This window comes from Cryptomeria japonica, chromosome 3 (assembly GCF_030272615.1).
Source record: "Cryptomeria japonica chromosome 3, Sugi_1.0, whole genome shotgun sequence".
Taxonomy (NCBI): Eukaryota; Viridiplantae; Streptophyta; class Pinopsida; order Cupressales; family Cupressaceae; genus Cryptomeria; species Cryptomeria japonica.
In genome coordinates this window covers 476,395,140-476,410,000 of record NC_081407.1, presented here as the reverse complement: position 1 = coordinate 476,410,000, position 14,861 = coordinate 476,395,140, and the positions used below count along the sequence as shown (strand labels likewise).

The following is a 14,861-nucleotide window of genomic DNA, read 5'->3' as shown; positions in this document are numbered from 1 at the left end:
TATTAATATTTTATAGTAAATGTAATCTAATTTATTCATTTATATAAAGGACAAATAATATTTTATAAGAACTACGGTGCGGTAAAACATACAGAATAAAACTATCTGAAAATAAATAAATAAATATATATATATTAATTTGAATTAATAAATAAATCTGAGATTATAAATCAGATTGAATTATCAATTCAATATCAAGAAAAAGATTGTCTTCACCAACTGGATTCATGTTAAGATAGTTTTGTCCCTTAATCAATTTAGTTAAGTCATAAGTATGTCGAGATAGCTTAATTATGGTTAACAACAGGCCTAAACCAAGAAGGGGACATTACAATTGATTAACATAATTAAAATTTAATTATATTCAATTATACTTGTATATTTTAATTTTAAATTTTATTATTATTATTCACCATTAACTTGTATTTCAAAGTGGGGACATTACAGTCTGCCCCACTCAAGATCGGTTGTCCTCAAGAAATGATCAATTTAACTAAATTTTCCTAATGCAAGGATTCCTAACTAACCCCTGAAGATTTGTAATCTTAAGACAAGTTTTCTCTCATCATTTGTAATTGTAAGAACTGTGTTTGGTTGTTCCCTTAAGACAAACAAAGGTGAAATCCTCATTCATTGAGAAGAGGATTAGAAGCATGAGACACATGCAATAGCTTAATTGCAATATTCTTTCCTAAATAAACTCATTCTCCTAGGTCAACAAAAAATAGAATTCACAATGAAAGAAATCAGTAATCATAAATATTCATGTAGTAGATATGCCCAACACAGAGTATACACATAAAACACGGAGCATATAGATGAAGACACGAGGTATACACAAAGTAGACACATGGACAGATACAAGCATACACATGTAGATATAGTTTACTTAGTCCACAAGAAGCAAGAGCATCCAACCAGAACCAGATCCATCCCTTGGGCCAACCAATGTATCATTTTACTCACGAGAGGCAGTAGCGTCCAACTAGGACCAAAACCATCTCTCGGAGTAACCAATCCACAAGAGGTAGGAGCATCCAACCAGGACCAGAACCATCCCTTGGACCAATTCACTTTATCCACAAGAGGCAGAAGCGTCCAACCAGGACCAAAACCATCCCTTGGGCCAATTCACTTTATCCACAAGAGGCAAGGGCGTCCAACCAAGACAAGAACCATCTCTTGGGCCAATTTCACTTTATCCACAAGAGGCAGGAGCGTCCAACCAAGACCAGAACCATCTCTTGGGCCAATTCACTTTATCCACAATAGGCGGGAGCGTCCAACTAGGACCAGAACCATCCCTTGAGCCAATTCACTTTATTCACAAGAGGCAGGAGCGACCAACCAGGACTAGAACCACCTCTTCAGCCAATTTCACGTTATCTACAAGAGGCAAAATCGTCCAACCAGGATTAGAACCATCTCTTGGGCCAATTCACTTTATCCACAAGAGGCAGGAGCGTCCAACTAGGACCACTACGACCAAAACTATCTCTTTGACCAATTTCACTTTATCCACAAGAGGCAGGAGCGTCCAACCAGGACCGCAACCATCTCTTGGGCCAATTTCACTTTATCCACAAGAGGCAGGAGCATCCAACTAGGACCAAACCCATCTCTTGGGACAATTCACTATATCCAAGAGGCAGGAGCGTCCAACCAGGACCAGGACCATCTCTTGGGCCAATTCACTTTATCCTCAAGATAAGTAATCAATCTCTTAATACAAATCTGCATAAGATCACTCTTTATAATTCTCTCTTTTCTTGCTAGTGTTTTGATATATTGTTTTATTCTTCACACCCTTTCCTCCACCACAATTCACAATTCTTTTTATAGACTCATCAAAGAGGCAACTTGATGAAGAGACAACCTTTCAAAAGTTATGTCTTTTAAGATAATCATAATTTCTTTATTAATAATAGACCGCACTCTTTACTAATTGCTACTCTCATTATCTTAATAAATCTGATGTCTTCATTCAATTTGATTTTCTCTTGTAATTGCTGCTACCTTTCTATTTATTATGAAAGAACTTGCTATCTTTTAAAAGGTAATTGTCACTGTTTTATTGTTTATCACTATCCAATGTGTTGTCTTCTAATCAATCAATGCTTTATGCTGATTGCCTCAAAGGTCTTTAATAAAATCGCTGCCCTTGTTATTATTTATCTTCTCATAAACTGATCATCGCCCATTCTTTTCTTTGTGCTTGATAATTGTTGTGTATATACTGAGAAAGTCAACCAGACTTAGTGAAGTAATCATTGCTTATCTTCTTCGCTGCAAACAATCAAGCAAATCTGTTCTTTGTTCCCTCGGGCTGGCAGGAACGTGTTCTGATACCACTTGCAATGTCCCCCTTTTGCGATTGCCCTAAATCTTGCCCAAGCTCCTGTCAAAGTCTAATGACTTTACCTTGATTAATTATGAAATCAGATATTCTGTTTGGATTGATTGACTTGCTTGTCTCTTTCGATGCTTGATCTGGAATGATTACTTGATCTACTTTATATCTTATGACTGACCTGCTCTTTATAAGCAGCGATGGTAATTGAATTATATCCCTTCTATGATTATCAGTCTGCTGATTACTGATTGTGGATCTGTATGTCTGATCTGATCTCTTGCTTTTCATTCCATTGATCATTCTATATAGACATCTCCATTGATGATTTAATTGCTCTATGGCTGAGAATTTAACCCCACTTGCTGGTTGATGATTCTGTTGATCTGCTTATTCTACAACCCAATAAAATTTATTATAAATGATCCAATTCCCCATGGCTAATTGATGCCTGTATCTTAATAACAGCGCCGATCTGGTCTGATCGTTGGTCATATCACTGGAGGCTTTTGATCCTTTCCTTTATATCACTCAATGTGGGGGAGAGGTCACACCTCTTCATCATGTATGCCCTTTGGAAAGAGACACACCCTTAGCATCCTTTGAAAGAGTGCAACTCTTTATTATTTCTGCCCTTTGAAAGGGACACAACCTTTCACTTCAAATCTGCACTTCTGATTTCCAAATTTTTCCCCTCAAATGAGGTTCTCTTCTCCCTTTTTTATCTCATATTTGAGGGAGTCACAACCTTTCATTTCATATATTTTGACCATTCATTAACTCAATTAAATTTTAATTATATTTAATTATACCTGTATATTTTAACTCTAAATTTTATTATTAATATTCACCATTAACTTGCATTTCAAAGCGGGGACATTACATACAATGAACAACTCCACAAATCTAGTGCAATCTTCTAAGGTAAGCTAAGATGTTCAAATCACCACCAACAATCATGGACACCATCAATGTGATGCATGTCAATGGGTGAGTAGCAATTGAAGTTGAGCTTGAATAAGGAGTTCAGTTGACTACGCATTGCAATTTGCAATCAGCAAGTTACAAGTAGTATGAACATATGAGTTTCACTATTCATCATCCACAATGATCTTTCATTTATCTAAAACTCTTAAGCAAATTTATTCTAGCTGTTTTTTTTTCTTGAAAGGATGATGAAACATGCAAATACTCCAAACACAATAAGTCACCAACACTTCAATGATTTTATTATCTCTGGCAGCATCAAAACAACAATTCTTGAAAATCTCTCTTCCAATGATCTCTTCAAATGAAATGAGTTGAGCTTATTTAGAGCTCTCAATACAAATGAATGACCAAGATTAATCTAAAATCAATGGCACAAATTATACCACCTAAACCCTAATTAGGGTTTGTTACAACAAAATACATTGCAATATATTAAATATCAGCCAATAGGAAAGTAACAACTTTTTGGCACAAACTACGAGGAAGAATCCTCCAATGAAAAAAATCAATGCCACGTGGGATCATATGAAACTTTCATCTAGAAGTTTGTTCCCCTTATCTCTTTCCCTAGAAGCAAATTCAATGAATCTTGACAAGATGCAAGAAAGCTCGTCCACTAGAACATCAGGCATAACTTTCAATTGATCTTCCATAAAGTCCAACTCAGCCAAGGCATTAACAAAAATCTTCTCCCACTCAGGCCCTGTTGTGACGTTTTCACACATCGCCCCATTGCAAATGGGGACCCATGTTTTTTGCTTTTTAGGGTTTGTTTTTTGGGTCTTTTAGGGTTTTGTTAGTTAGCCTTTGCATTTTGAGTGCTGTCGGGGAGATCAATAGGATAGCAGGTCCTGCTGGAGTGAAGTCCTGATCCTGAAATTTGGCTAAGTCTGGAATGTCCTGATCCTGAAATTTGTCTAAGTCTGGAAACTGAAAAACCTCCAAAATCTAGATTTTGCTATATAACTCCTGGAGGTCTGAAACCACTCGCAAACATCCTGAAAGTATATATGGAATATAACTTAAAGTATAAGATTCTTATACTTAAATGTTATATTCCATGAAAATTATCCTGATGGAGAGTTCAAAAAGTCAAATTTCGCTCCTGTCCTTCACTGAGGATCCAGAGCGAAAAGCGCTCCTGTCCCTCTCCAAGGGTCCAAGGCGAATCGCTCATGTCCCTCACCAAGGGTCCAGAGCGAAAAAAGCTTAGTGGAATCATTCCTGACCTTGTTTGGACAAATTGAGACATCAAAGGCATGAAGGAGGACGTAATCAACCCATTGAAGATAGTTTTGAAAGTTAACAAGGCATGAATGAGCTCATAAAGGCCAGGGCGCTCCTGTCCCTCTCCAAGGGACCAGAGCGATTTTCCCTCAAGACAAGTTTTTGGCAAAAGGAAGGCAAGTTTCGCGTTTGAGGTGGGTGAAGGAAGACGCAATCGATCCGTTGAAGATCATTTTCGAAGCTAGCAAAACACAATTGAGCTTATAAATGCAAAATCGCTCCTGTCCCTCTCCCAGGGACCAGGGCGAAAAACACATTAGCTAACCTTCCTCTCCAAATTTGGACGAATCCAAGTCAAGACGCAAGGTCAAAATGATGTTTAAAAGGTTTCACGGAGGAATGAAGTAACAAAGGCCATCAAGTTGATGAAAAATGGCTAGGGCGCTCCTGTCCCTCTCCAAGGGACCAAAGCGAAATGTTCAACATGCCTAATAGCCTAACGATTGAAATACCATTTCTCATTTTCACGACTTAAGCATGTTTTGTGCCTTAAAGGTAATTCAAGGACGATGAGATCAAGAATATGCACAAACAACTAAATGGTGCTCCTGTCCTTCACTCAAGGACCAGGGCGAAAGTCTTTGGAAGGCACATTTTTGTCTTGGAAAGCAAGTTGGACATGCATAGAACGAACAACGAGGGTCATTGCTTACCTCCAAACTTGATTTGGCGATCTAAAGGACAAAGACCAAGGACAAAAGATGAAATCGCTCCTGTCCCTCACCAAGGGACCAGGGCGAAAATGGTTCTAAGGAGCATTCATTCCAAAGATTGAATTGATCAAACTCAAAGTTACGAATGAAAATCCCATTTTGGGCGTCCAGGATGAAGTGTTGAACGTGAAAAACAAGAAATTGTAGGGCTAAGATGAAAGGGCGCTCCTGTCCCTCTCCAAGGGACCAGAGCGATCTTGTTGATGTCCATTATCTTGCCATGCCTAGGCGCCAATATCCTTCAAATTGCATTAAATGCCAATTTCGATGAAACCTTGAGATATTTAAAAAAATTAAATTGACATTTAATAAGTGCGCCTAACATTTAATAATTAAGTTTGAGCCTAAAAATCAAATTTTTTAATTATAAAGGCATTTAAAATTAATTATTATTAATTTAAAAATAAAATTGGGGCGCTTGGGGTATTATTTAATGTTTTTTATAAAGTCGGCCTTCTTTTATTAATTTTGTTTATTTTTGGTTCTATTTTACCAAGTCGGCCTATGGATAATGAAATGGTGAGCGCCTATATAAGAGAGGTGTGTTGAGCGATTTTAATCCATCATTCACTCATCATTTCAAATGCGATTTAGAGGAGCAAGGAAGGAGGTGCGAAATCTAGCTTGTGTGGAGCGAATTTCTACCAAGTGTGGAGACTAAGGAAGGCGAAATTCATCTTGAAGGCCATTGGAGAGGCGTATTTCTTGCTAGATTGGAGGATAATTTCCAGATTTTTGAAGACATTTGAAGGCGAATTTCCAGATCTTGAAGAGGCTAGTGGAAGATGGAGTTCTTTTCCAAGCTAAAGGGGGCGCATTTTGCTAAAAGGAGTCCTGATCTACATTTTCCCTAGCGAATTCTCCTATTTTTGCATCATTTTTTAGATTTAATTCCCAAGTGGAGGTATGGCGTAATCACCTTGGCACCATTTTTGAAGATTTAAATTTTGCTTTGAAAATCCTAAATTAGGAAATGATAACTCAAGTTTTATCATGAAGTTTCCTAATTAAAATCTTGAATCTTCCTTTTAAAGTTTAATTTTTAGATTTCAAGATATATTACTAATTTTGAAATGTTGTGTAGGTATCAAGATGGCAACTCCAAGCTCGAAAGATCTACAAGTTGGAAGACTCTCCTCAAGGAAAATCAAGCCAGATCAAGGACGATCAAGCAAGGACAAGGACGGTCTCCTCCAAGACGATCAAGCATCGACAAGGACGGCCTTCTTTGGACTAACGTCATCAAGGGCGACCTCTTCCAATCCAGTATTCCAAGGCGAGGTACATCAATCATCCTGCACATCAAGGACACAAGAAGTTAGAACAAGGGTTCGTTGAAGAAGCAGATAGTACCAGATGAATTAATTAAAGCTAGCTTCTCAACAACATCAAGTTGAATATTTACCAAGTTACAAGTGTCGGACGAGGTGGCATCCTAGTCATCGCTCATCCAGTCAGTGTGGTCCACCTCAGCATTTCCAGATTCAATGTACCTAACTCATGGAAGGTGGCACAAACTCCGATGTACCTACCCCAGCTATCCATTGGTGGAATTTTCTAGAGAGGACATGTGTCCAAGCAATACAATTTTATCATTGGTCAAGCATTAAATGTTATGTAATGGTTGTAACAAACCCTAATTAGGGTTTTCATTGTAAAATCTTGGCCATCGATCTCGAATTGATCTAAGCCATCGAATTGTATTGAGGGCACTATATAAGCCCTGGCATTTCATTTTGTAAAGGCAATTAGAAGGAATTAGAATAAATAGTTAGAATAGTTAGAATATAGTTAAAATAATAGCAATTAGAGTAGAGTAGAGAGAGAAGGCAAAGATTGTTGCCAAGATGTTGTTGTAAGAGACTTGTAACTTCATTGAAGAAATGGTGAAATTTATGGGTCGATTCAACAATTTGCATGGTCTCTATACTTCTCATGTTTGATTTCATGTTATTAGATGAGTGGAAGAAATGTGCTTGATTGATGGTGAAATTCGTACATCCATGCTACTAGCAGTTTGTTGATTGCAGACTTGCCTTGCGTAGTCAACTGGAATTATTCAGCTTAAGCTTAACTTCAATTGTCGCTTCTTCATTGATATGCATCAGCTTGATGGTGTCTATGCCTGCAGTGATGATTTGAACATCATAAAGCTTTCCTTCGAAGATCGCACTAGCCTTGTGGAGATGATCCTGCGATGTCAAAACAAGACCTAGTTAGAATTTCATCAAAGATCATTCATTGCTCCTACATTCTTAGTATTAGGATTAGATCCTCTCTTCGCCCTCGTCTTTTTTCCTTTTTTCAAATCTAAGCTAGTAAGAGCCTGTGTTCCAGCAATATTCAAAGTAGATCAGACGTTCAATCATCGAATGTAAGTCCCCTTGTGATTCCAGCAAATCACATCATACCACAGAGAGCTTATCCACACGTAGAGACCCTACATACAAGAACCTTGAAGTCATCCCGATTGATCCTTTTTCGCGACATCTTCAGCAATCAAAGGCTTTATTCAAGAGAGGATAAGGTACCCTTGGGTATTTTATTCTGTGTAAGATTGTGTACAAAATACACGTCAACAGGCCCAAAGTCCCGAGTCTTACCAGCTAGTGTCATGAATGACTGACTATCTTCCAGCTGCCTCTCGGAAACTGATCCGGCTGCCCAAAGAAGATGTACTGTACTCTTTCTATCAATTGGTCAATTACTATGTGAACTTCTTCCTTCATCTCCTTTCCAAGTATCGTTTCATCTGCTGCCACAATCTTATCATGTATCACGCTAGTCGCATTTTCAATTTGGGTGCAACCATTGCTGATATCTTCAAACATAACCTTCCTCCATTTGAGTAGGTTATAACACTTGTGGAAGTCATATGATTGCCCTTCCTTCAGCACTTCAACATTCACCAAGGTTTGTCGGGGTATGTTCATCCACACTTGTAGTCTCAGGATGGTGAAATTTTTAGTGTAAGTGAAAACATCATAAGCAGCCATGAGAATCTGAGTTCTGTCGAGAACAACTGAAACTCTATCAAATATATTTACTAGCTCTTCCACGAACGCATTTGCCTTGGTGAAGGAACTATCTATCCAATTCTTCAACAGGTGAGAGGAGGCCTTCATTTCTTCTAAATTATCAACTAAATCCGACAGGAGCAATGATGGAGGAATCAATGAAGGATCAATCTATAGGGTTCCTGATCTGTTGGACATTGTTCTTCAAAGTATTCAGTTCCCTTTCCATCTTCCTCTTCTCTTCTTGCACAAGCTTCAATCTAGCCTGAAGCGTTTTCACTGACTTGCTTAGGTCCTCTATCTCTTGCTCAGCAGTGGCAGGACCCAACTCAGTTGTTGTCAATTCATAATCATCAGCTGTGATTTCATCTTCTGGCTTGTCCACTCTCAAGGTAGCTATTTGTATGATCCTAGAGCTTGTACTATCTCATGGAATTTTAGAGAGCTTGGTAGCTTTCTTCTTCTCAACTGCCTCGCCAACTCTATTCAAGAAGCCATCCAAATCATCTATCGGTGCTTTTCCGCCACTATTAATTCCTTAGCCATTCTTTCCTTAAGCCATGCTAGGATAGTAGATCGTTCTTTCTCTTCTTGCACCTCCTTGAGTTGTTGATTTACCCAGGGTGGAGAAGAAGTCTCATCATCATCGTCCATTATCTCCACATACTCATCTTCTACTGCTTTGTTACTTGCTTGTTCTTGTACCATTGGAGTATCCCGTACTTGATGCTGCTTTCCTTTATCTATCTTGTCAGCTCAATTTTTTTGTATTGTTGATTCCATGGATTCATTCATACCTTGGTCAATACTTCTCTTGGGCGGTTGGCCCTCGTTGGTAGCTTCCTGATTAATTGCAACTTCATGTATGGATGAGGTGCTAGTGGAAAGATGACTTGAACTCGGTTTGTGTCTCTTCTGTCTTGATCTTTCTTTATGACTTCCTTTCCTTTTAGAACCTTTGGACTGAGTTGAGTGAGTGGCATTCTCGTTCATGCTCATGCTCTCCGTTTCCTCAGATGAATCTGGATCTCCCATCATATCAAATGTTAACTGTGCATTTTGGTTCTTCAACTCATTGGTTTGAATATCTACCCATCTTCGTGTGTAGGCCATGATAGGATTCATTAGGTCTCCCAACTCAGTGATCTCAATATCGCTCTAGTTGACTTCTATCTATTTGTCCTTTTCTTGCTCATAAGCGCATTGGCGTTTTCCATCATCCTGTGATTGATCGGGAATGGGGAATACTTTACAACTCTTGACAATATCTATTGGCAGCTTGGAGAACATCTTCCTTCTAATCTCAAAGTCATCCTTGGCGTTCATCCAAAAAACTTCTATATGCAGCCTGTGCTTGTGCTTGCTGCCATTGATCCTCCTCATGTTGCCATATGGATCTAAGTTGTCTCTGGAAGAATACTCAACAAGGGGATAGAATTTCATCTCCTCTTCCAACTTCTCAGTTGCTTGTAGAGATGGACACACTTGCATTGATTGTCTAGGTGAAATGGGAAAGGAGATCCCGATATTATGCCTGTTCTTCTGAACCTTGTCATAGGCGACTAACTATCTCAAGAGTTCCAAGAATACCATCTTGTCGGTAGGATACCTCAGAAGCTTGTACGGTGGAGATGAGCATCCCTAGACTCTAATGTAGGTGAACTTGGTGTATTGAATGAACCAAGCATTGTACTTCTTCACTAATTCCTTCGCTTGTAGGGATAGCCTTTGATGGATACCACCTTGCAATGTTCTCGTTATGTGCATGGAGAAGGCATCATTCACCCTCCTGAAGTGTGCCTTGTTGTGGAAATGCAGCTGGGTGTAGCATTCACACGCCCTTATCTCTCCTACTCCATTTCCAACTGGGTCTCTATATGTCAGTCCCTTGTATTCATAAGCTCTTGTGAATGACTAGATGATGTAGGAACTCCTGTAGAACTGTTTAGTGTTCTCTAGTCACCTCAACTTTAAATCGATGTTATTGCTTATGATTCTTGCCCAATTGATCTTCTCTTCATCTATTGTCGCTGCCTCCATGTAGTAAAATTTAAAACATCAAATTTTCAAACTGAGAGGCTTGAGAACTTCCCATGATCTAGTTGAGCAAGGTGATCAAGTCACAATACTCCTTGAAGTCAATCCGGTGAAGCTTGTTGGGTATCTTGGAGATGTTGGGCCTGGCCTTAAACATCCAGTACTTGTTGATGATGCCTAAGCATTTGTTGAGATCGTCATCGAAGATTGCTTGTGCTCCTTTATTCTTGTATACCATGCCCTTATGATCAAGTATGTTGAATGCCTCGCTGATGGCTGTTTCAGATAGGAAGGCTAGGACCTTGCAGTCAGGTGCCACTATGGTTCTTGTGCTGGCATCATAGTGCTTGGCGCATTCAACTATTAGTTCGTTGCATTGGATAGCCGGTGCAAAACTTGCTGGTTACACAATTCTGCTCTCAATCATCTTCTTTGATACTCTGGAGGGCTTGCTTGTATAAAGGGAACTTGAAACTTCCTCATGTCAATCCGGCCTAAGTTGGTGTCTCCAAGATTTGCCCATAGGGATGTGATCCTTGACTCAGGTAGCACTCCCTTTGTGTCTTCCTTGATGAGGGCTTGCCTTGGAAACACTCTTGCTCTCGGGGCTGCCATGCTCTACCTGTGAGAATTACTTAAGTTAGGGTTTTGATAAGACATTAATGCATACAAGATTGAAAGTCATCAATTAGGATCGCAATTTTTCTTTAAAATCTCAAAAATCTCTAAAACCTCAATAAACTGCTAAACCCTAGGTTACAACTCTGAAATCCTAGCCTTTCAAAAATCAGATTTTGCTTAAAAGATGATCACAAAATTGCATTGAATTTCCATTAGAACACAAGAACTAGCAAATCAAAGGTTTGAAAACAAAATGTTGAAAGGAATTTTATAACTGAAATCCTCAACACCCTGATTTGTGACTGTGTCAGCACAAAATCAGACCTGGTTCTGATTAAAAAAATGATCACAAAATGTTAAACTCAGACTTGTTGATGAATGCTGATGAATGCCTACAATGCTGATATTAAAATCTGCCTTTCAATTTTGCAAAATTTGCTTCAATAATGGCTATATGTCGCTGTGGCAACCCTAGAATCCTCTGACTTAGAGGGAGATTTGCTGATTAAAGCCACAGAAATCGTTTCCTTTTCAATAGTGCAGGCCTGATAATCGCTAATGTTTGAATATTTCGCTGCTCAAATGATGAAGATAGCCGCTCAAATGCTTTGGTGGTGCAATTTTTCATTATATGTTCCATATTTCAAAAAACTTATTTTTAGTTTAAAAGATGATCAGTTTTTCTAAACTTTATTGCATGACAGTATATTACATCTTTTTAACCATATCATGGTAGTTAGTACTTATTGTTTGTAGTATTTAATAATAATCACTTAGTTGCAGGAAACATCAAAGGACACCTTTTATCTTTTTTAAAATAGAAAAGTAAAACTCTGGAAATACCAATGTGTATTGAAAACTTCCATGACTTTTGCAGAAAAATTTCAGATACAGTGTAGTGTCTCCTTGCTATTTGCAGTGCGTTTTCAGAGTTTTTAAAAATCTTTTTGTGCACAAAAATGGAAAGTTACTTCTAATTTCGATCTAGATATCAATTTTATTCTGATTTTTTTTTGTCTATATATGTTCTGCAACATGTTGTTTCCGGGGTTATTAGGAAAATTTATGTTTCTAGTTTCCCTTTCCATTTCTTGGTTGCCCATGTAATACTGAAATTAAATTTAAAACTTTTCCCTATAGAATTATTTTTTCGTTTTCTGCTATCATTTCCATGTTACTGCTAAATCCATGATTTTATTTAAATTCATGTTATGTGTTTTGTTTTTAAAATGTAACAAACCTTGTAGACTGAGGCCCTTACTAGGAATATATTCTCACCTTTTTTTGGTTCCACGTGATTCAAAAGATTATATATGATCATGCATTAAGCTCTTCTTTAGAAAATTATGTACTTGTTTCTTTTTTTTTAGATTTTATATTGACATTGCCACCAGCACTCACAGTTATTAGAAGGATATCCCCTAGAAAGGCAATATGGTCCCCACAAAACTTTTAAATTTGGAAACCTATTCAAGCATTTTGGGGATTAAATGTCTCCATTTTTCCTTGAAGAAACTACATTTACACATGAGTTGCTTGCGTAATCAAATATCGTTAATGATATATTTGATATATTCTTGTGTTTGCTTTTATATTGGTATTTTTGTTTTCCAAGCATGATATGCATCTTATTTATGTTTTCCTGGTAAAAAGTTACTGTTAAATTTCCTTTCATGTGGTTTTGTCTCTTATGTTAGCTTTTTCCTTGTAAAACTAGGGTTCGTGTGTATGATTATCGAAGAAAGAAGCCACTTGCTATATTAAAATATCACTCAGCTACGGTAACATTTTTATCTCTTTCTATTCTGTTCTGTAGAAATTTGGAATGCAAAATCATTATTGAGTTTGGATCATAGTCTTTGTTATGATATTATATTGTAAAGAAAATTCTTATCTTAATTTTGATGCTTATCAAAAGAGTATAACTTCAAAGCATTTTTTTTTAATATATGTTGGAGATGTCTTATGGAATTTGTAGATAGAAAATAAAGTATAATTTAAACATACTTATTTTTTTAAATACCTAACTGTGTTGTCATATGTGCACATACTTGCACAAGAGTATATCAGATTGTCCATTTCTTCTTTCAATTTGCATTCCATAAATGCAATTCATTGGAAAAATAATCCATAAGATAGAGATAATCAGTTTAGTGGAGGGATTTTTAGACTTCTTGATATATTTTGCTCAATGCAACTTGATAAGTTTTAATAGGCATAAAGATAGAGTTGAATCGGCTTGAATTTTCCTCTGTATTTGAAAGTTCAATATTGCTTTAGTTTATCAGTCTATGAAATTGTTTGGTTTGCTAGCATAAAGACACCTTAATATATCACTACTTGTTTGTAATGCCCCCATTTTCAGTTTCTCTAGCACTGTAATTGGCTCTAACGGAGGGGTTATTTGATGTTGCCAATGAGCTCAGTTAGTCGTAAGAACACTTATACCACTTTCCAAAGTGATTGTTGGCTTCTGGTGTGTTTTTCAAGATTCTAAGTCATCCGGTCTGGTTCAATTCTCATTCTTCATCATTGGTATCAGTCCAATGCAATCAGATTTTGATTCCAACACTTTTCGACAATTTCCACAACTTGGGTGTATTAATGGCTTTATTTAAATTATTCATTAAGGTTATTTAAATTTTATTAAAATATTTTAAAAGAACCTTAGTGTTATAGCTCGTTGGAAAGAGTATGAAAAGTTTTAAATCATGGATGCATAAAACTGGGACCTTTTGTATCAAAATTATTATTTTTTTTAATAAAAAGGTCTTTTGGAGCTAAAATGGAGTTTTAATTAAAAAGTTGAATTTTAAATTGTGCTTTTTGGAAAGTTTGATGGGAAAAAGTATTTAAGTCAATTGAAGGCTGCATTTGTATTTTGCAATTTATTTGATTTCTCTTTGGTGAAACCCTTGGTATTCTTGGGATTGAAATTGGTTTGTTTCAGCCTTCTTGAGGACGAAAACCCTCTGGAGAAGATTGACCATAGTTGTGAAGGATCCTCTCTGGTTTATATGGCGTAGCTCATTCAGAGTTACAGGTTGCACAGAAAATTTGAAGTTTGCAGGATTAAGTGTTGATTTTATCATTGTTCAGGTTTCCCCACTTTATAGGTTTGAACTTATATCAGATTACAGGCAGATATATATTTAGAATTGTGTGTGCAAGTTCAAAGGATTGAAATTTGTGTAGTGTGTGACGGTTAATGGTTAATATAAAATATTATTATCTTCTGTTGGGCCTACTAACCCAGCCGTACTTCCTATTTGCTTGAGGACTATTCTACATAGAGCTGTGTAGTTCCAAAGGGCTGTTGCATATTTAAATAAAAGCTTTGTAAGCCTTGATACCATCTGTTGTAAGTTTGTAACCCTGTTGAGGACTTATTGGTCAACGAAGCATTTTAAAATTGGGAATGGGCTTATTTCAGAGTACCAAGGAAGCTATTGATTGATAAAAGATTTGATGAGTATTTAACTCGGAATCATGAGAAATAAGATAGCAGAAGCCTGGAAGGACTTTAAATTCAATTAGGATTTTTATTCTACCCCTTTTGACCTATCTTTTAGATGAGATGGTCAACAGTTTGGCAGCTTTTTGAGGAATTTTTAAAAGCTTTAGGACTCTTGAATGAATGAATCGTCACCGAGAAAATAAAAGAAGAATCATGGCAATTAAAGGAGTCAATAACCATAAACTCTGTTGCACCAAGATTGAAAGCAGACGTATCCTTATAGAAAAGACTTGGAAACTATAAAATAAGGTGTAGAAGGTGATAAAGGATAAAGAAATCAAGTAATTTACAGTTTGTCAGGTTTTGAAGGAAAGAGTCATGGAAAATTG

At 37.1% G+C, this 14,861-nt stretch overlaps 1 protein-coding gene across 13 annotated transcripts in view; it reads left to right on the top strand.

The window, feature by feature from the left end:
- Nucleotides 1–14,861, top strand: part of LOC131029575 (protein DECREASED SIZE EXCLUSION LIMIT 1) — a 279,735-nt gene that overhangs the window by 199,558 nt on the left and 65,316 nt on the right. For 12 of the 13 annotated variants that reach the window (XM_057960093.2, XM_057960089.2, XM_057960087.2 and 9 more), the window contains one exon: nucleotides 12,733–12,796. In XM_057960093.2, coding sequence (XP_057816076.1) covers nucleotides 12,733–12,796 — 64 coding nt within the window. Of the gene's footprint in view, nucleotides 1–12,732; nucleotides 12,797–13,380; nucleotides 13,406–14,861 lie in introns of those variants that run through there. The other variant, XM_057960098.2, reaches the window with a different exon arrangement.